The 23,487-nt window shown below is 36.0% G+C and overlaps 1 protein-coding gene across 1 annotated transcript in view; it reads left to right on the forward strand.

The window, feature by feature from the left end:
• The window catches only part of LOC110449213, a 171,091-nt gene that overhangs the window by 52,958 nt on the left and 94,646 nt on the right, over nucleotides 1-23,487 (forward strand). Inside the window, exon 2 of the mRNA XM_021495917.1 lies at nucleotides 1,323-1,449. Within this exon, the coding sequence (XP_021351592.1) occupies nucleotides 1,389-1,449 (61 nt within the window). The 5' untranslated portion in view covers nucleotides 1,323-1,388. The remainder of the gene's footprint in view (nucleotides 1-1,322; nucleotides 1,450-23,487) is intronic.

Here is a 23,487-nt window from a genome sequence, read left to right on the forward strand (position 1 = left end):
TTAATGACCCTAATTCTGTTTGCATTTAATGACTGTAGTTTCTATCGTTAAATATTTTTTCTGTTTTGAATTACTGTTTGTTGATTCAAACACAAATAATATATGTACAGTGCAAATCCAGTTAATTTTAATCAATGATCTATAAACTTAAACAGATTATTTGGTCCACACCTATTCAGTTTTGCTTTCCTTTCGAATCTGTAATGTCGTATAACTCATTCAAACACATTTTCCTTGACCAGACATGCTGATATCACAATTATGCACAACATCAGTCCGGGTCATTACTACTTGAGACCAGGAACAATGCACAAACAACAAGACAAGAGCATAAATCAAAATTGGCCATTTTTCTCATCAATCGAACATACCGTATTACAGGTTATTATTATTACACTGGCTTACATGTTGGCGATTTTGACCCAGCATAAGAAATGAAATGTACAATGGTTACGATTTCATGATCTAGACATGTGCTGGAACTATATGCATGCTATTTCATGACGACATTACGTTTATGAAGTTTATTATAACGGCTCATTTGTACGCTTGTCATATTATTCAGTGATCACGTTATTGACCTGCCAAAATCACAAAAATATCATTCTCACGGAAATAGCATGCTTTAAACTATTGCAGAATATAAAGCAGAAACATAAACATAACTTTGGTTCCTGATGGGGGATGAACAAGTTGTGTTACTGTTATAACATTACCATAAATGATAATCTAAATATAAAAAGATAATCATTCTTGTAAATGGAGGTTGAGAAAGGGGGCACATCAGGTCATGCAGCATTGATCTCGATATAATCCTCTTCTTGACCATTGTCCACTCTTGTTAATTATCGTAGTGTCTGCAGCAGCTGGTTTAATATGATGCTTCAGGATTAGGTCTCACACACGAATTAATCTGCATGAATTTGGATAATTGATTGCTATTCAACATCAATTTAAGATGATGAAAAAGTTCATATTTGAGGTTGACATGCAAAAATGTACAATGAAAACTAGGATTTTGAATATCTGGGAAAATGTTTCTGTGGTTATTTTTATAAAACAAAAACAAAAACAAACAAAACATGAAAAATGAAAAAAAGATCGTAATTTAGTTCTATATCAATATTATTATCGATTTGTTGTTTTATTGGCGGCCTAAAGAAACTAACTTCTTTTGCAAAAGTCTCAGCAGAAAGGGAGAAGAAATCTCAATTTCATTCTATGGGATTTAAAATTTATTATTATATCCTTTCTTTCAGCTAATAATTTCTTTCAATTGAAGTAAAGCAATTTGAATTTATTGTTTATTCTTTTTCTTTCAGCCAACAACTTCTATAGCAGAAGTTCCATCTGGAAATGAGAAGACGTTATTTTCTTCACGATCTAGAATGAGTCTCAGACGAGGTGACAGAACGAAACGCCGGAACAGCTGTGTTGCAGACCAATCAGGTACCTCCTTTCTTACCTTTCTTAATTTGCAGAGGTCTAACATGTTGCAGGTACTACTGTGGAATCAGGGTTTTCTTTCTCAATCCTTGTTGCGGGGGACACATACAGAAGAAAAATATTCATCTTTGTTGCTTCCTCTGCAAAATAAATTCTCCTTTTTTTCCCTGCTCCCGATTCTATTTGGTTTATTGTTTCTGACTTGTCGGTTGTCAGAATAACATGGCAGACTGGGCAGTAACTCATAGTTAATGCGCTTACTGTAAGATTTCAGTAGGGAAATGTCTAAAATGGCCATTCCCTATCCCAACTGTTGCTTGAGAAATACAAAAAAGGCCATTGACTGGCTTCATTGGTAGGGACATAGTTCTCTTGTGACCTAAGTTTAGCTGTAAAGCTACGCCTGGTAATGAATCTGTTCCTCATGAATCAGTCTATACTCCTTATTGGAACCTGTATAAGGCTTTTTTAACCTGATATAGATGACATATTTTTGTTGCTACATTTATAGTACAGGTGTTTTCTGCGATGTACCTGACATAATATATCTGTACTTCCTTAGTTACACAGCTGGCACCAGATAAATCTACCTGTATTGTATCTTGTTTCTGGATGTTTCATCAAATATCGATAATGACTGTCAGGCTTTTGTGATAAGCATCAATGCAAAGTTAGTTTACACATGAGATTAAATATTGTAATTGTTTGGTGCTTTTTTTCTTCTTTTTGCCTGAAGGGCAAACGATCTTATCCTGTGGCGTGGACTATATCAGTCTTTCTGTCATCTGTTCATTGTCTGTTCTGCACTTTTTCCTTTAAAACCCTACCTGTCAAGAACAGCTGAGCTGTTATTGATTTAAATTATTTTTGCATCCCTAGTCTTTTAGACCTTGGAATCAATTGTTCGTGGAGCTCAGTAGGTACAAGACCAAAAAGAGATAATTTGGATTCAAATTTTTGAAAGTCTATAACTCCTCCTGACAAGTTGATAATGTTTTTAAACAATTTTGCTATGAAGCATCCTTGGGATCAGCATATCAAATGTTACTTAAAGGAAGGGTGTTGTCATCCTTGGTCCTGTGAGGTGGAGTCCAAAGTGGGAATTTCTTTGCAATATTACACTTTTAATAGAACTATTTTGCCAAGATTTAATAAAAATTCAGGTGAACGGTAACAGTATACATACCCGTTGGACCGCTTGATAAACAATTACATAGAGATTCTACTCATCTTAGTTTGATCAGCTGCCTTAATTAGTTGCATTTCTCTCTAACCACATCATGTAGTGCTGCATAATATCAGATGACATTAAACAAAATTATTTCTGTGCAACGCATATATCATTACAGGACATGTGAATGTATATCATTGATTGTTGTTGTCAGTATGAACAGGGGTAATGATTCTCGTACTCTAGCTGTTTGTCACGAGGTTTGTGTCCAAGGAGGAATCTTCACATATGTCTGTCATTAATTCCAGATGTGTTTATTTTGCTGCAGTTCACATCATTTTACATTCTGTCTTCTTGGAAATGTGATTATGTTCTCTGAAAAGTGTCATTTGTGTGTCATTTATTCGGCTAGATTATTGTTAAATGATGACAGATGGGTTTTCTGGGGTCTTATTTACCAGTATTCCCTGTATCAGTGTTTCTTGGTTACAAGTCGTCCGTACAAGGATGGAAGCTATGTCTTTTCCTAGACAATATGTCCCGACGATATCATCTGTATATTAATTGTGCTTGGGCTTATTTTTGAGTAGACATGTCCTATAGCTGATGAAATTGATGTTGATATTCCTAGAACTATGATAATCAGCAACAAGAAATAATTTCAGCAGAATGTGATCAAGTCGTTTAAAGGGTATACAGATTGGGGGGGGGGGGGGGGGGGGGGGGAGAATTATTTAAAACTTTGTTATATAGAAAGGACATATAATGAAAAATCCTTATCTCCTAAATTGTTTGGATTTCTTTTCGAATATCTTTTGTCAGTCAAATGTCAATGTCACAGGGAAGTATTAAGTAAAATTCCTTTTCAAACTGATGACCTGGAAACTATATTTTACCTTATCTTTTTATGATAAAACAATATGTCTATAAAAAACATATCACAAATATTTTTTCTGCTTGAAATGTTCCCAATTAGTATATTTTTTTGTATTTATAAATATATAACCTAACTCGAAACATGGAGATTTATCATGAAGAATAAAATTAACAAGTTAAATGTGTATTCTAACACGATTCGTTTGCAACGTGTGTTTTGATTGGATACAGACCATGTTCTAATCTGCAATAAAATCATGATCAATCGTGTTAAGCTCCTCCCATCTCACTTAAACCACGCCCCGTTTCTAACCAAAACAATATGGCGTCAAGCTCGCCTCTTAGCGAAATCCCGCTGATAAGGCTAGCAGGCAACAGCTAGAACAGAAACGACTGACATTTATTACTGAAACGTTCGTTCCATCCGTGTGAAGGCATCTATTTAGATCCGAAATCAAATGAAACATTTCACATATGTGTCGTATGCATTTACACAAAACTCTTTCTGATTGGTCAGTCCGCTGCCGAATGACACGTCGCCAGTTCCGGTCACAAAGCATTTTACTACATACTTTTGTACAAGGAAATACAATGTTTCTAAACATATTTAAGCGTAGTATATTTGTTAAGGTGTGTTAGAATGGGGATAGTATGTTGTTTTTCGTGTCTATACTGGCGATTAGAACATGAAATTTGATTTAAACTCACGACCTATCGGTCTCAAGTTCAAACTAAATTTTGTATTCTATACGCCAGTATATAGCCACTCAAAACAACGTACTATATATCTCCCCTTATTGTAGATAGTTTGATGTTTTTGATTCCGATGTCATCTTACACAGTGGTGTATATTCATTTTGAAATAAATAACCTTCCAACAAAACAGATTACAGCATATTTCTGTTGTAACCCTGGTTACAGGCACTGATGTTGAAGACTTCTATGATGATTTTTGTTATTGAGCAAAGCTGTATGGAAGCAATAATTAAAACCTGATTCTTTTTCATTAAATTTTATTCCGGACCAGTAGTCATACCGTTTGATTGTAGTTGACAACGTATGATTATTTAGTTCATACACATCTACAGCCTCTGTCAACAATATAATGTGTTAAATGCAGAAAACTGGAAGGACTTAATGAGGTTACATTCCTTTACCACTATCCACCTCATATTAAATATGGCCAGAAGATGTCTCAGATTATTTATAATCACAGCTATGCTGCTTTTCACCTACAAATTATCAAAATGCTAAACACATCTTATTTGGTTTCTTCATACTTAATAATGATTGTTAATTTGATTTTGTACCAGAATGATTCACATAAATCTAGAATACAAAAAAGGATATTAGCTAGATTGATGCGAGTGTATTTTACTTTTGAAAGAATAATACCGTACAATTATGCTTGTTTCTGTGATTCAGTTCATTTTCACATGTACTTTATTTGAATCATAGACATTTACTAGTGATAGGCATAAATGCAACGTCAGTTTACACATGAGATTAAGTGTTGTAATTGTTTTTTGCTCTTATTTTCTTTTTGCCAGAAGGGCATTGGGTGAGCTGATGCTGTACATGTTGTGGTGTCAGTCTTTCTGTCATCTGTTCATTGTCTGTTCTGCACTTTTTCCTTTAAACCCTACTTGTCCAGAACAGCTGAGCTGATGTTGCTGATTACAAAATTACATACACCTGGTAGTTTTGTACCTAACAGTAGGATGTTTTAGTTCTTTTTTGTAAAGACAAAACATATTAAAGAATCATAAAATATAAAATCCGTAACACACAGGACACAAAAAGCAAACAAAGTTTTTAAAAGTTAAAACACTAGTCCAAGTGCCAAAATTCTTATAAGAAGTATAAAAACGACTTTTGGGAAACACCAAAATGTCTTAAACAAATACCGAAATATTTCGGTACCAAAACTTCAATAATTAGAGGTTCTTATATATACCGCTTTATCGAAACCTAGTTCATTAGTCGTCTCAAAGCTTTGCAACCAGCCATTATCTCTCTCTACTCCCTGGGGAGCATAAGTAACAGCCGGTGCTGCCATTTTAAGCGCTCAAGCTGCTAGCATGCACTGCCCAACCACATACTCATTTACAGCTGAGTACACTGGAACAAGCAAAGTAAATTATCTTGCTCAAAGATACAACACAGTGTGGCGCCGTGACTCCAACCTGCAACCCTTCGGTCATGAGCCCGGCGTCCTACCACTAGACTACCGTGCCTATTTTAATGTAATGACAGTAATTATTTGAGTTTGTTGACAGTGTGTTAACTTTTCGATTATATTAGTATTCCGTTATTTGTTTTTAACTCAGGTTATAAAACATTGTATATATTCCGTTTCGGTAAAAAGATATGTTTTAATCAACAGCTATTTCAATGTAGTTCCTCAGGTGTAAGATCCTAGTCCGACGACTCTGTAGCCTAGTGATAGTCTTACATCCGTCTTACATACATATTGCATCCTACTTCTTTAGACGGCAGAAGCACTGGTCAACAGGAATCATTAATTATTTCTTTGTCCTCCATCCAAGTCATGGAGACAGACTACAGTGTTAGATGTCTCCACCGGCTCATCACGGTGTTGATCCTCACCAGTAATGTATGACACAGAGCTAGACAATCTAGCTTGTTAGAAATCATTCAGGAAGAGACATATAGCTAGACAATAGTCGAGTTACCACTGCCTAATGAGGGCTAGCTATTTTAAGTACAGAATTGTTGATCTCGTAATGTTATTGGAATTTTACAGAAGTGATTTCAACAGGAAAATTCCATGTTCGAGATGCATAAAAGAACTGAGGGGGTAACTTGTCTATGTCCAGGACTTTGATAATCCCAAAAAAAATTCTTTGGCTGTATTTGATAATTATGATAGCTGCTTTTAGTGCATGGAGGAATCTTTAATTTCAAAACTCTATACAGAACTCAAAGGGGTTGCAGACACAATATCCCATATAAGTTGTATTTCAGATGATTATTACCATGGATACATGTCTGGCTATAAGCTAGATTCTGCCGTGTTGTCCCTGCTGTGTGGTCTTCACTCTGTATACAGAGGTTTGAGGTAAACATGTCAGTATGTCAAGATATGTATTTGTGTACAGTGGAGCTGGAAATTATTCAGGTTTCGTTGTAGGTTGTCTTTCACCACCCAAAAATCTAGCAGGGAGACAATTTACTCAATATCAAGGTTTTTGGCATCCAAACTTATAATTCTTAAAGATTAAAACATGCAAAGGATTCGGTGATAAAGTGAAGAAGCTGCCAATAGGTCCGTTGTAGGAATTTACTGGCAGTGTCGGCTTTGGAAAAGCACACTAATTACTTTGAGTCAGCTCCAATTTTTGGATGTATAGAAATGCCAATGGAGGCTCCTATTGGATTGCATTAGCGGCCATTGTACTTGATATTTATCCTATAGAATATATGGACCTTTAGAGTCACATTACATTGGTCATGAGCCAGACCATTGGTCAGTTTCCAACCTGATGAGTCAGTGCTCTGCCTGTAAGTGATCAGCAGCGTATATACCTACTACATATATGGTGGATGACCTCATAGTTCACCTCTCAGTTTATGTATATAATATAGCCAGTAGGGTTGGGTATCACCAACATTTTCATTTTGGATATTTATTGCAATATATTTGAATTTTTAAAATCTCCAAACAAAGAGTAGTCTCCATCTCCGGAGGCTAATGTGGCTAAAATATTTATATGACTTTCGCTATCATGTTCAGCAAAGCCTAAACATATTGTGATTGGGCCCAAGGAAATATCTCTGGAGAGATTGCAGGGTTCTCATAACCATAGAATTGCACTTGTTTTTGCACATTAAAAATACATTTGATTTAAAAGCAAACTTGTATTGCATTCATGCAAGTCTAACCTTATGTTTTGTTCATTTCATAGGACTAGAGTCTAGAGTTTGAAGGAACTCCTGGGTTCGAATCCCAACCTGGCTGTGTATTTCTCTTTCTGCATTGTTACAAATTTGGTACCCAATGAAAGATACACAAGGAGATCGAGATGGTAAAAGGTCTTGTGTGTTTTCTGGGTCGATGACTTGGTTGAAGGAGGGAAGAATGTAGTGGAAATATACTGGGTTGCTTGTCTGTAACCAGGTAAGCTCAATTGGTAGAGCCACCGTCTAGAGTTTGAAGGGTCCTGGGTTCGAATCCTGGTCTGGCCGTGCATTTCTCTTTCTTTTGTTGCACTTAAAAAACAACGCATTTATTCATTAAAACTGGTGTGTCACAAATGTCTGACATTTCAGAAGTGTTTCTGTTGTTGATACCTAAAGAGTTTGGGGTTGGAGTAGAGGGAGGGTTGGGTATACTGGTTTAGAATGAACAAACCGTGTAAATCAAGCTTATTATCACGGAATGATTTGTACGACTATCCATTCCGTCCAATCTGGGACAGATTTCACATCCAACAGATTTCACATTCAACCAGTATCATATTTTGCTTTAAATGAGAGTCACTAGAATATCGTGGTTCAACTCTAGCCGTTACTAAAGATATTATGTGTATAGTTACAATATCCAGTATGACTCTTGACCCGTATGTCTGTTACTTCCATGTAGAGAGTGTTCAGTGGCTGATAGTAATTAATAGATCTTGACCTCTGTGGGGTCTGGTAAAGTATACCTCACTATACCCAGTGGAGAGCTCCATTTTACAGTTTCAAATTGTGGCTTAATACTCCAGAGGAATTGATTATTGAATGCTTGACGTTGTGTTTGTGCATTTAACTTGAGCCTTGAGAGCTCTATTCCCTGGAGCAAGCTCTAACCAGTGAAATGATCGCTGTCCAGGAGAATGTCGAACACTGCATATATTTCCTGTAAAAGATACCCTAACCTACGTCAAATACCTCTTTCTACTCTTTCATTTTCTTTATCAAATGTTTGCTGGATATAAATTCAGTTCACGCAGCCAAAAGGCCCATAGGAGTAAATATTCAATGGCGCAGCTTGTTTGTCATCCACAATGTTTCATTTAAAATGCTACTTGTCAAGAACAATTCATTTGATTTTTACTAAATATACTGTATAGTTGTTAAATTTCGTGGGACTAATATTTCATGGTTGTCACAAACAGAAGTATAGTTCATGGGAATTAATTTTTTTGCAACATTTCAAGGTAAATACATTGTATATTGTGCTCACGAGGGTACTGGGTGATGGGATTTATTTCACAAGCGTTTTATAAAGAAAACATATTAGTTATTGTTTTATCTTCATTGTTCAGAAGCAAAAGGGGTAAAATGTCTTTTTTTTATCTCTGTATGTTTCTGGTATTAATATTAGCTGGGTTTTGAAATATTGTGACATCTTTGATGATGCAAATTAATATAACAAAAGTCAATCCCCTGCAAAAACTGCCATACAATAGTGTATTGTTGACTATAGTGTTTAAAGCTCACGAAACTCATGTGAGCATGAAAGCCCTCTTGTTGTAAATTATCGGGTGGGAAGTTTGCATCCTTATCAGTTATTTAAATTAAGCCAGTGGCTGTTGAAGTCAAATAATGAAACTTGTCCTGGTCAAAACGTCTCTTCACAAATTGAACAGCACATATACATCTATCTTGAAAAATAATTAATGAAATTGAATTAATAGTTGTGTAACTACGAACGCCTTTTAGTGTCATTTTGAAAAGCGTTTTTTTTTTTATCTCGTTATAACTAACGCTTTAAAACGCAATAACAAAGGCGTTTAAACAAGATAATAATCTTGTTATAACGCGATAACTAACACGTTTAAATGAGATAGTTATTGCCTTTAACGAGATATAGACAATTAACGCATTATAACAAGATAATTAACGCGTTATAACGAAATATATTTAGCGCGGTATAACGAGATAAAAAACAATATTCGCTTTTCATAAAGACACTAATAGGCTATTGTATGTAACTGTGTCAACAAATTACCAATTAATAACAGTCTTTATTGAAGATTTTCTAGCTGATAAAACAAGCTGTAAAAATACAAGCTTGGTTATTTCACTTTATATTTACATTAATAAATTATATTGTGAAGTGAAACATATATTCTGGAACTTGACATCACATTAGGGCTCAGGACTTACCTAACAATCCCAGTGTCCCCGCTGCAGTATTTTCTTCCAATACATAATAAACCTTCCCTTTATTTAATTTTGATTATAACTGAAGCACAGTTGGACCAAAATACTTCTGTTGACCAGGTAGTTGGCGGTTGTTTACATAGTGTGATTGTATAATTATCAATCAATCTGAAGTCCAGGGTTCAAATCTTGGTCTTAATAAGCACCTCTGAATTTTTACAATCAATGACTATACTGTTGACTATAATTTTATTGTATCATCTTTATTATCTGTCATAAAAGTTCCACTAGGTATGGTTTCTTTTCTGAAATGATTCATAAAAGCTTTGCTCATGCTGGAAAAACCATTTTCGATTGCGGAGTAATAGTGTTTAGTTACATGGATCCCTAAACTGGTTATGTTTTTGGAAAAAGGATTTTTCCTTTGGCTCTACATATAGGTAGAGTCGGTGAAAAACAAACTGTACACATTTATCATATGATTTTATTCTAAATTTAGATCCTAATGTTGGAAGAAAATTCAGGAAAAAATGGGTTTGTATTAAAATGAGAGTTTTTTCGGCAAGACAGTCTGATCAGTTTATTGTTCATTCTATCCTGTTGAGTAGATTGCTTTGTGACATCTGAACCACTAGCGTCTTTGATAGGCGTTGGAGACCAGGACTAATGCTGTTAAAGAAAACCTTTATATAACAGGATTACCATCATCAGAGGTGAATGATTCTAGGGATATTTAGAGGATTCATTGTTGAAATAACTAGCTGTTAGATGTTACAAAATCAGTACTACAAACCAGTCTCAAGAATTTAATTAACTTAACACAAAATGAAATAGATGATTCAGGTTTATTGTCTTTTTGTATAATAACCAAACGTATCTTACTTAATTTATTAATGCATAAAAATTTCATAAAAAAATATAATTTTTATAATGGTAGTTAAAGTAACATCCAGTTTTGTTTTCCTTATATCTGAACTTCAGAATCTAAAGATAATTGAGAAAAAATATATTTGTTTTAAATAGTAGCATTTTCTGTCCAGTGCAGTCTGTCCGTCCTCCTGTCTGTCATTCCATATACACCAATTCATTTACAGCTTTTAACAAAGGGAGGACTTTTTTTACAGAAGTTAAATATATTTATACAATGTTTGTTTTCTTCACATAATTATCTCTGTCACGGAGATTCAACATCAGACCTCTTGATTGTATAGCAGGGAGATAATGTATTATAAATTGTGTTAATTATTTTCTACAACATTACTGGGCATACATTCAAAATGTCTTAACTCTTTGAAAAAGCAAACAGCATAATGATATAATCAGTTTGTGAGAATAAACAGAAAAATCAATAAAGTTGGCAGAAAAAAATTCCAAGACGGTATATCTGCTTCCTCTTTAGAAGCTGGATGATAACCAAACTTAAAAAGAGTAAATGACAATGCGAGGTCACATGACAAGTTGCTATTTTTAGAGCTGTTTTGAAATGAAAGTTTAAAAAAAATTAGAGATCAATTTTGATTTAAACTTTTAGCGTAGTTCAGATAAAAGCAAGGTCATGCAAGCACCTGAAAAATATTTTGGCATTTTAATTTTGGACTTTGATTTCACTGGTGTATGTGGATGCAAAGATCTGGACTAAAAAGTAATGTTCTATATTTCATACAAAAGTTTAAATACTGCCAAAGTCATCGAAAAACCATCTGTAATCAGAATCCCAACTATAGCGGTAGACATTGACTTACACCGTGCTGAAATTATCAGTTGTTCTACATCTATATCACTCGATATCATCATACAGGCTGCAGTCAATTATAAAATGAATGGTTTGACAGATAAGAAGCAAGCTACATTTATAGTCTCTGTTTTAAGGTTTCTGCCAGCTTCCAGATCACACATAATACCCCAATATGCAGCCATTGATGTCAGCGAGATATATGGAGATATCAAATAGGGCAGACCACAGTGTGCTAGGTTTTCTCTAGTCAGACAGAATTCATGATCTGTTGGCAGCACAAACAAAATCTAATCCAGTTGCAAACATCTTATGGCCTTTTTCTAGACATTGATAACTGGCTTGAATCCATTCATAAACTATGGAAGAATTGCGTTTGTACCTAAATTCATCAGGCACTGTGAGGATTCAAAACGATTCCATATCAGAATTGATCGAAAGTTATATAACACCGACAAAGAATTATGGATTCTTCAAAGATTTATTAATGCTTTCTAAAATACTGGTTATGCACTGTCAAGGTTGAGGTGAAGGTAATTGCTGCTGGTTGTGTGGAAGTTTCAACTTTTTCAGGATATAGTTACAAAGCTGGTCAGATTTATTTAAATGCTTCAGTACATGTTTGTAAGGTTTGTTACAGTTTGTCAGCTATAGAGCTGGTCTAGGAGCTTATACATCTATTATGGGGAGTGCTACGAAGATCTTTACAGTTTTTGCTAACGTTTTGTCAAGAACATGTAATATGGTTAGACACTGTATGGTAAACCAAACCATAGATTCACCAAGCGAATAGTGTAACTGAAATGTATAACCTTGCAGATATGAATGGGAAAAAACCCGCCTTACAAATCTGGAAAATCATATAATTACATGTATACTGTAAGTAGAACTCCAGAATGTTACCTAACTTAGAACACATATGTACTCTACACAGAATTCCAGAAGAATTCTGTACACAGACTAGACTAACCTAACAGAAGTACTGTAACTATAAACCTTTATGAAATGATCACACAATCAGGGTTTGTAACCTTGACAGAACCTTAGATCTAATGTACGCTAGCTGTCAAAGTACATCATTACACAACCCAGCCCCAATGTACGCTAGCTGTCAAAGTACATCATTCCACAACCCAGCCCCAATGTACGCTAGCTGTCTAAGTACATCATTACACAACCCAGCCCCAATGAACGCTAGCTGTCAAAGTACATCATTACACAACCCAGCCCCATTAGCCTTGGCCTGTTACAGTTAAAGCGTAGTCTAGTGTAAATGGAAAAGGAACATTAGGATTGTTCTCATGGTGGCTCCAAGCATAATATATGCCTGTTGAAACAACAGTTTTATTGAAGAGGACTTTGAGACAAGACATTGTGGCTACGGTAATCAAAGGTTGGTCACAATAATTGTTAGTTTCAAACAGTTGAACACTTCCTTGAACACTTCCTTGAACACTCCCTTGAACACTCCCAAATTGATGGAGTTACGATCACAGTTGTTTGTATACTGATCATGTCAGGGTTATGGACAGTAATACTATGGCTTATAACCCCCAAGGATGGTTATATTTAAGAGTTATCAATTATGGCTGTCCTTAGGTCCGATTCTTAAATCACACACATTTATATAGAGTTAATAATATTCATTGGATCTGAATATTGAAATGTTTGATTTAACATATATCTGAGTCATCTGAATGGTTGTCTCACATAAATAACACATCATGGTCATATTAGTTCATGTATTGATTAATCGTTAAGGATCAGTTTAGAAAGTTGAATTTTTCAGGGATATCAAGATACTTTATACAGGAAATATTACCGGAAACTTCCCTCCTGTTACACGTATTGAAAGTCATACTGCAGCAATGACTATGGAAAGTGTTTCTAGAAGCATTACTGTTACGGTTCAACACATTTTTGAAATAATCTTTCCTGCTATTCATTTGATAAAAAAAGACTCATATATTGAAGCATCACACAACAAATATTAAATTGATTGAGAAACCAGACATTGATAGATGATCAAAATACTACACATATTTACTCAGTCATTATAACACAGTTTTATTTTTTTAACAGACTGTATCAAGGAGGCCAAACCTAGGGTATTATTCCTGGATGCCTCTTCAGAATTAAGAAGGGTTATTTTTTCTATGTTTTCTCCTTAAGGGACAATGAAGGAAACATCTTTGGTATTATTATTTTTTTTCAATATTTGTGATCTTTTATGACCTCATTGCATTTATGGGCGTTTAGACTATACTGAGGGGCCCTGTTTGACCTCATTGCATTGAAGGGTTGTGTATTAATACTAATGTGTGCATGGCCCTGTATGACCTCATTGCATTGATGGGCGTTAAGACTACTATGGGGTCATGTATGGCCTGATTGCATTGATGGGCGTTAAGACTACTATGGGGCCCTGTATGCCCTGATTGCATTGATAGGCATTAAGACTGATATGGGGCCCTGTATGACCTGATCGCACTGATAGGCATTAAGACTGCTAAGGGGCCCTGTATGACCTGATCGCACTGATAGGCATTAAGACTGCGATGGGGCCCTGTATGACCTGGTTGCATTGATGGGCGTTAAAACTACTATGGGGCCCTGTATGCCCTGATTGCATTGATGGGCATTAAGACTACTATGGGGTCATGTATGGCCTGATTGCATTGATGAGCGTTAAGACTACTATGGGGCCCTGTATGACCTGATTGCATTGATAGGCATTAAGACTACTATGGGGCCCTGTATGACCTGATTGCATTGATGGGCGTTAATACTACTATGGGGCCCTGTATGACCTGATCGCATTGATAGGCATTAAGACTGCTATGGGGCCCTGTATGACCTGATTGCATTGATGGGCTTTTGATACTACTGTGTGACCCTGTATGACCTTCATTATTGATGGGATGTTAGGACCACAGTTTGGCCTTGTATGACCTTCAGTATTGATGGGATGTTAGGACCACAGTTTGGCCTTGTATGACCTTCAGTATTTATGGGATGTTAGGACTACAGTTTGGCCCTGTTTGACCTTCAGTGTTAATGAGTTGTTAGGACTATAGTTTGGCTTTGTATGACCTTCAGTATTGATGGGATGTTAGGACTATAGTTTGGCCCTGTGTGATCTTCAGTGTTAATGAGCTGTTAGGACCACAGTTTGGCCTTGTATGACCTTCAGTATTGATGGGATGTAAGGACTACAGTTTGGCCCTGTGTGACCTTCAGTGTTAATGAGTTGTTAGGACCACAGTTTGGCTTTGTATGACCTTCAGTATTGATGGGATGTAAGGACCACAGTTTGGCCCTGTGTGACTTTCAGTGTTAATGAGTTGTTAGGACCACAGTTTGGCCCTGTGTGACCTTCAGTGTTAATGAGTTGTTAGGACTACATTTTGGCCCTGTGTGACCTTCAGTCTTAACGAGTTGTTAGGACTACAGTTTGGCCTTGTATGACCTTAAGTATTGATGGGATGTTAGGACTACAGTTTGGCCCTGTGTGTCCATCGGTGTTAATGAGTTGTTAGGACTACAGTTTGGCCCTGTGTGACCTTCAGTGTTAATAAGTTGTTAGGACCACAGTTTGGCCTTGTATGACTTTATTGCATTTATAGATTGTGTCATGATGGTTGGCGGTTATGTCACTACTGTGTAGCCATTTTTGGCATTTTTGTGCCGTGATGGTTGGCGGTCATGATTACTGTGTGGCCATATATTTAATTTTTGTGTTGTGTTAAAATTGGTGGGTCATAAAGACTGCTGTGTGGCTCTGTATGACAATTTTGTGTTGTGTTGGTTGTTCACATATTTATAAGACTGCTGTGTGGCTCTGTATGACAATTTCATGTGTGATTGGTGGTTCACGTATTTATAAGACTACTGTGTGGCTCTGTATGACAATTTTGTGTTGTGTTGGTGGTTCACATATTTATAAGACTGCTGTGAGGCTCTGTATGTATAAGACTACTGTGTGGCTCTGTATGACAATTTCATATGTGATTGGTGGTTCACATATTTATAAGACTACTGTGTGGCTCTATGGCAATTTCGTGTGTGATTGGTGGTTCACATGTTTATAAGACTGCTGTGTGGCTCTGTATGACAATTTCATGTGTGACTGGTGGTTCACATATTTATAAGACTGCTGTGTGGCTCTGTATGACAATTTCGTGTGTGACTGGTGGTTCACGAATTTATAAGACTGCTGTGTGGCTATGTATGACAATTTTGTGTGTGATTGGTGGTTCATGTATTTATAAGACTGCTATGTGGCTCTGTATGACAATTTCATGTGTGATTGGTGGTTCATGTATTTATAAGACTACTGTGTGGCTCTGTATGACAATTTCATGTGTGATTGGTGGTTCACATATTTATAAGACTACTGTGTGGCTCTGTATGTATAAAACTACTGTGTGGCTCTGTATGACAATTCCATGTGTGATTGGTGGTTTGCATATGTATAAGACTGCTGTGTGGCTCTGTATGACAATTTCATTTGTGATTGGTGGTTCACGTATTTATAAGACTGCTGTGTGGCTCTGTATGACAATTTCATGTGTGATTTGTGGTTCATGTATTTATAAGACTGCTGTGTGGCTCTGTATGTATAAGACTACTGTGTGGCTATATGTATGACAATTTTGTGTTGTGTTGGTGGTTCACGTATTTATAAGACTGCTGTGTGACTCTGTATGACAATTCCATGTGTGATTGGTGGTTTGCGTATGTATAAGACTGCTGTGTGACTCTGTATGTATAAGACTGCTGTGTGGCTCTGTATGACAATTTCATTTGTGATTGGTGGTTCACGTATTTATAAGACTACTGTGTGGCTCTGTATGACAATTTTGTGTTGTGTTGGTGGTTCACATCTTTATAAGACTGCTGTGTGGCTCTGTATGTATAAGACTGCTGGGTGACTCTGTATGTATAAGACTGCTGTGTGGCTCTGTATGTAGAAGACTACTGTGTGGCTATATGTATGACAATTTTGTGTTGTGTTGGTGGTTCGCGTATTTATAAGACTGCTGTGTGACTCTGTATGGCAATTCCATGTGTGATTGGTGGTTTGCGTATTTTTAAGACTACTGTGTGGCTCTGTATGTATAAGACTGCTGTGTGACCCTGTATGACAATTCCATGTGTGATTGGTGGTTCGCGTATTTATAAGACTACTGTGTGGCTCTGTATGTATAAGACTGCTGTGTGACTCTGTATGTATAAGACTGCTGTGTGGCTCTGCATGACAATTCCATGTGTGATTGGTGGTTTGCGTATGTATAAGACTGCTGTGTGACTCTGTATGTATAAGACTGCTGTGTGACTCTGTATGACAATTCCATGTGTGATTGGTGGTTTGCGTATTTATAAGACTACTGTGTGGCTCTGTATGTATAAGACTACTGTGTGGCTCTGCATGACAATTCCATGTGTGATTGGTGGTCATTAAGATGTTTGTGTGGCTTTGTGTGACAACATTGTGTCATGGATGGTGGTTAAAGTTTACATTTTTTCCAAGTAACATTTCATTGTGTTGATGGGTCATTGATAACATATTTTGAATGTTTCAATCCATTTTTCCTCATCTAATACAACCTAGCCTCTAAGAAAAGTGATCCCCCTGGGCACTGCCCCAGTTTGCTCCCTATCAATGATGTAATCTTTGCCCAATCCCCCCCCTCCACCCTCTCTTTTCCTTGTATTCAGAGGTCTAAAGAACATGCAGGATTCATTCTATTAAATAACTCTTTCACCTGATGTGAACAGCCTTACATAATTCTCCATCACAGCTTCTTCCTGGATCTGTCAGAGCCCTCACTGGAACCCCCAGATCAACACGTCCCCCTTGGGACCTGGCAGCTTGGTTATGGTACACAGATAGGGAGCACTGCCTCCATCACAATGGTCAGGGATACTGAGCCAGGTTCAAAGCTTTGTCAACTTAATAAAAAAGAGAAAAAACAATTATGAAAATATTTTATCAAACAATTGCAAGATATTCAATGTTTTCAGTTCTTATGACATATTATAATACAGTTTTTGAAACAAACAAGTAAATATGAAGTTTATCTGCTTTTTATCGTTTATATAGATAAGATTTTTTTCATATTTTGGAACACTCAAGTTGATAAAGCGTAAATAATGTGATTGAGTATCTTGGAGAGCTAACAATTTTGTTTAATCACACAGAGCCAAGCTTTTTGAGAGATAAGGGAACCTGTCTGCTGATCAATGAATGCTGATATAATAACCAAACACATGTTTAGGTAGGATCATTAGCTACACCTGATTACCTAGACTGACTGAACTTCCATTGTGTCAAGCTCTCTGAAACATGCACAAAATCCATCAATATTGACAGTGTACATAGTCAACCTAATGACAACCCCAGTACAGGTACTCTTACAGTACCCTTCATATTTCATAACTATCAAAGAGCATACTGAAGTACCCCTAAAGATTACCCAAAATACAGATTGAAATCACTTACCACTGCCCCGGTATACAGAGTTACACTATCATACCCAATGACTGTCCCTCTATACATGTACAGTTACACTATTATACCTAATGGCTGCCTCTGTATACAGAGTTACGTATACAATGTCATACCTAATGACTGCCTCTGTATAAAGTTACACTGTTATACCTATATATAATTACTTCCCCTGTATACAGTTATACTGTTATACCTAATGACTGCCCCTGTATACAGTTACACTGTTATACCCAATGACTGCCCCTGTATACAGTTACACTATTATGCCTAATGACTTCCCCTGTATACAGTTACACTGTTATACCCAATGACTTCCCCTGTATACAGTTACACTGTTATACCTAATGACTTCCCCTGTATATACAGTTACTCTGTTATACCTAATGGCTGCCCCTGTATACAGTTACACTGTTATACCTAATGACTGCCCCTGTATACAATAACACTGTTATACCTAATGACTGCCTCTCTTTACAGTTACACTATTATGCCTAATGACTTCCCCTGTATACAGTTACACTGTTATACCTAATGACTGACCCTGTATACAGTTACACTATTATATCTAATGGCTGCCCCTGTATACAGTTCCACTGTTATACCTAATGACTGCCCCTGTATACAGTTACACTGTTATACCTAATGACTGACCCTGTATACAGTTACACTATTATATCTAATGGCTGCCCCTGTATACAGTTACACTGTTATCCCTAATGACTGCCTCTGTATACAGTTACACTATTATATCTAATGGCTGCCCCTGTATACAGTTACACTGTTATACCTAATGACTGCCCCTGTATAAAGTTACACTGTTATACCCAATGACTTCCCCTGTATACAGTCTCAGTTACACTGTTACAGTATACCTAATGACTGTCCCTGTATACAGTTACACTATTATATCTAATGGCTGCCCCTGTATACAGTTACAATGTTATACCTAATGGCTGCCCCTGTATAAAGTTATACTGTTATACCTAATGGCTGCCCCTGTATACAGTTATACTATTATATCTAATGGCTGCCCCTGTATACAGTTACACTATTATACCTAATGGCTGCCCCTGTATACAGAGTTACACTGTTATACCTAATGACTGCCCCTGTATACAGTTACACTATTATATCTAATGGCTGCCCCTGTATACAGTTACACTATTATACCTAATAGCTGCCTCTGTATACAGAGTTACACTGTTATACCTAATGACTGCCCCTGTATACAGTTACACTATTGTACCTAATGACTGCCCCAGGTAATGCACTTTTTATACCCAGCAAGACCCATAGTCGTTACCAAGCAAGGACAAACTAAAATGTCAGCACTACCATTTCCATAGTTGGAAAAGATGGGGCAGATCTCAAAACCGGAATTTCTTTTTAATCGTAATTGAAAGCTTTTTAAATTGCATTGTCAGCTTTTCAAGCACTGCTATTTACGACAAATACAGTAATTTAACCAAGTCCAGTTTTCGTCACTATAGTCACAGCCTGGTCATTCAGATTAGACTTGTAAGGGGATATCTATCTATAACTTGTCCAGGTGGATTTTGGTAAAAAGAATTTTAGCCTGTTGGAATACCAACTGCATGATTGAAAGAGGTGATTAATGTGAGACCCTATACTGAAGTATGGGTAATTTTTGTGTCTTGATTAGAATGGATGACGTTCATTTATACTGCATGTATATAAGTCACTGTCTTTACAGAGAAAAGTCTTTTCCTTGCAGTCTTCTATTTCTTTCCTTCATAATGACATCTGTCATTTACTAATATTCTACATGATCACAGCCTGGATTTCCAAGCATATATAGCACCTTTGAAATAAAACAGTCTTCTCTTAAAAATAACAACATTCATTAATATTGTGAGCATATTGAGATTTTGTTGAAAGTCTGTCAATATCACAAACCTTTTTGCGCTAGAAATAAAAATTGAAATATTTTTTACTTGAGGCTTGCTGGTAAATTTATAAATGCATTTTTAGAATAGCTGCATGTCGGAAGATAATACCCGACGATAAGTAGAAAGAAAATGAAAATTTTAAGATCAAAGATTTCTATTTGTCGCCTTGCTGGCTGGTTAATATGGTAATGAAGGAAATGTACGTTTCCTGAATATTTTTATTCTTTATTGAGCTGGTTGGTTAATATGGTAACAGTAGAATTATACATGCATTGCCGTTGATGTGATTTCAGTTGGAGACCGATGTATTATTGCCTTGGCGATATATATTGTCACAGTTTTGTTACGAAGATGCTTTGGTGGCATGCTATAAATAGCCTTGTCACCATACCAATCAATATCTGGTATCGCTGGGCTCACAAATCTACATCACATAATGAAGAAAAAATCATGTATATAATTCCGTTGCTGATCAACGGTGTATGGGGGCTTGTGCGGATGTGTTCTTGTTCCCTCGATTGTTCGCTGTCACGTTAAAATGTCTGAATGCCAGTTTTATTGGATATTGATTACGGGAACAAGGTCTGATGGGTTTGGTTAGGATAGTCCCCCAACAAACCATCAACACTAATCACCGAGTGAGAGAATGGGCCCCGATTTCTGGAATTCATTTTAAGCTTAGACAGACCTTTTTTCAAGCGTAACACTTGTATCACTTTCACAAAGCCCCATTCATTTCTGGGATTGTTTTTAAGCCAAATCAGGTTTTTCCCCTAATCTTTACACTTTACACATTCACACTGCCCAATTTCTGGAATCTTTTTTGCTTAGACAATTCTTCCCCCTCCCCAAAAAGCCTGAACGCTAATTTAACTATTGTAATCACTTTCACATCACTTTAAAAAATTAATATTTTATACTTTCACAGAGACCCAGTGCTTTCTCAGATTCCTTTCATCATAGCTGAGACATTTTCTTTCTTTCAACAATTACCACATTTCATAGGGGGAACACTGAGGGGACATCTTAACATATCTTCATTTTTTTTCAAGTAACGTTACCTTTTCTGGATCAGCTTTCATTTCTTGTTTAGAAATGCCATATCTCATATTTTCAAAATGTCTTAATATTCAGCTTGCATTTATGGTTGTTGCTTTACTGGGGCATGCAATTTATTGAATATATATTCTGTCTACCATAATTCCCAAATTTTGTGTGTGAGTATTTCTTGGGATGGCAGAGTGCACGTGGCACGTACTGAAATCAGGTCCTGTACCCTACCATATATAGAGTTGATACTCTTTGTTCAATTTTTATATCAAAATTTGTTTAGAATTAAATGGCACACTGTGAATTCCTTGCAACGCATCACCATATGCTGATACTAGAAAACCCTTCTGGATATGGGTGATGCTCGTCTGACCATGCTTCATAACATTGTAAACCAGAAAGTCGCTATCGTAAAATCAGACAGATTAATCCCTACAGTTAGAAAATCCTGAACAAACCACCAGTTTTCGTATCAAATTCCCCACTCAAAAACCCAGACCAGAAACTTGCATCACTCTTCCCTCGAACTATACCCGAGTGGAATAAACTCCCACCTGACATTATTTCGAGCCCCACAACGGAATTATTCAAATCAGCCCTCTACCATCACCCTTCAAACGCAAATTAGACCATCTGGTATCTTTTAAAAACAATCTCTTGTTTCACTCCTCGTCTGACATTTTATCTTCAAATTGTTGAAGTTGGTCAGTACCATTTAGAAGTAGAAGTAGAAGGGTGACGTTTTGTTGGTTTGCTGCCATCAAAAATATCCAGAGCAAACGTATTGCTATCTATTGAGATTTTATTCCTCCTGTCACACAAGACTTTAACACCTTCTCACCTTTATAACTTTCCCCTTTTGAATGAAGATGTCATAAAAAGTACCATCATCCTGTGTCATCTTGACCTTCAACTTAAGGTCAAAGGTAAAATAATGGCAAATTTCCAGCGATCCTTCTAAAACTTTACCTGCCTCATCCACTGAAGGTTTTGGTCAACAGGACCTTGACTTCAAGGTCATTACAGTCAAATAAGCACAACATTTTCAGTGTAATTTTGTCCTGGCCATCACTTTTTAACTTTTGATGAAACCTGAAATATACCTGCATCAGCAAAAGAATATGAACACTACATTTGAATTATTAATAATAATAATGATAAACTTTATTTATTGAGGATAAAATACATGTTTTGGTATTGGTAATTGGTAAGATATCAAATAACAGTTTTGAGGTACATGTAGCTATACAGATGATTACAGAACTATGAAGAGTGTTCTGTATTAATTTGTATAGATACTTATACTTAAGAGTTTATTAATTAATATTTTACCACCGGAAAGTTTTTAAATCTGAACACAAATTGATTTGGAGAATTCCATAAATATTTTGAAACTTTCTCTCCTCTTCCTCTATATAAAACAAAATGCAATGCTAACAGCTGAGAATGAATATTCATCATAGCTTCTTTCTTTAACAGAAAGCTATTAACATATTAAAACATTTTAGGTGTGTATAGAAAATAAGCAATCCTTTAAAAATGAAATGAAACTGCATGATTTGAGGAAAATCTTAGGAGTTTTCAACAGAATTACATTGGTAAGCAATATTGACAACTGAATTTTGTTTAAACAAATTTAGTCTGGTTGTCAAAATAATAATTTTTTTTATAAGTTTTGCCCATACTTGATGTTAAAAGGGATTTTTTCTCTCTTTTGGTTCAGACCCTGGAAGTCATATATTTTTTTAATATTAAAAACATTTTAAATAAATTTCAAAATTTGATAAATTAATGAATTATTTGATGAAATATTGATTAATTTCTCATGTTAATATTTAAAAGTATGGACTTTCTCCACTTTAAAATTGAGCATTTTAAAACAGTGAATTTGCTAAACCATTTTTAACAGGTGAAATTTTCCCTGGGATTTATATACACACCTTTTATATATTCATTTTTTTAATTCTAATTTAAATAAGTCTGGGCTCTCGTTCACAGAGAGCAAACAGTAATCGTGTAAAGGATGTGATCAGTGACTAAAAACACATTATTCATATAGTCTGTAGGCCTACAACGTCACACGATTTAAACTGATCTATTTATAGAACAAGTGATGGCTCGGTATGTGTTATTAGTAAAATTATATAGTAAAAAAAATATGTCCTAGACAAAAGTAGTTGGTATTTTTCATCTCTGCTACCCGGACATTAATCGGATATTAATGAGTAAGCTAGGCCTCAATAACGTAAATGTAAATAACTTACGCATTCAATGTGTTGGACTACATGTTAGGTACGCAATATGCAGCTGATATGTAATCTTGTCGTCTGGATGTTCCGCTTGAAATTGCCTATTAAATCGTCTTCAAGAAACAAAAGAAGAAACAGATGGGGAAATCCGTGAAAAGACATCGTTTGTTTATATTGTTTTCCTGTACTTTTCTGCCAAAAGAGTTCCATTAAGGCCGCTTAGGCTGCGAAAAAGTTAAGGAAATTTTCCTTAGCTAAGGAGCTCCTTAGTTAAGTTAAGGAACATTCATGAAACGCATTTTTCGGAAAACCTTAGCTAAGGAATTCCTTAGCGATTTTAAGTTAAGGAAACATTTAAGTTAAGGAACGTTGATGAAACCGGGGCCTGATATAAATTACATGTTGTTCTTTTGATCTGTATATAT

This window comes from Mizuhopecten yessoensis, unplaced genomic scaffold (genome assembly GCF_002113885.1).
Source record: "Mizuhopecten yessoensis strain PY_sf001 unplaced genomic scaffold, ASM211388v2 scaffold4535, whole genome shotgun sequence".
Lineage (NCBI taxonomy): Eukaryota > Metazoa > Mollusca > Bivalvia > Pectinida > Pectinidae > Mizuhopecten > Mizuhopecten yessoensis.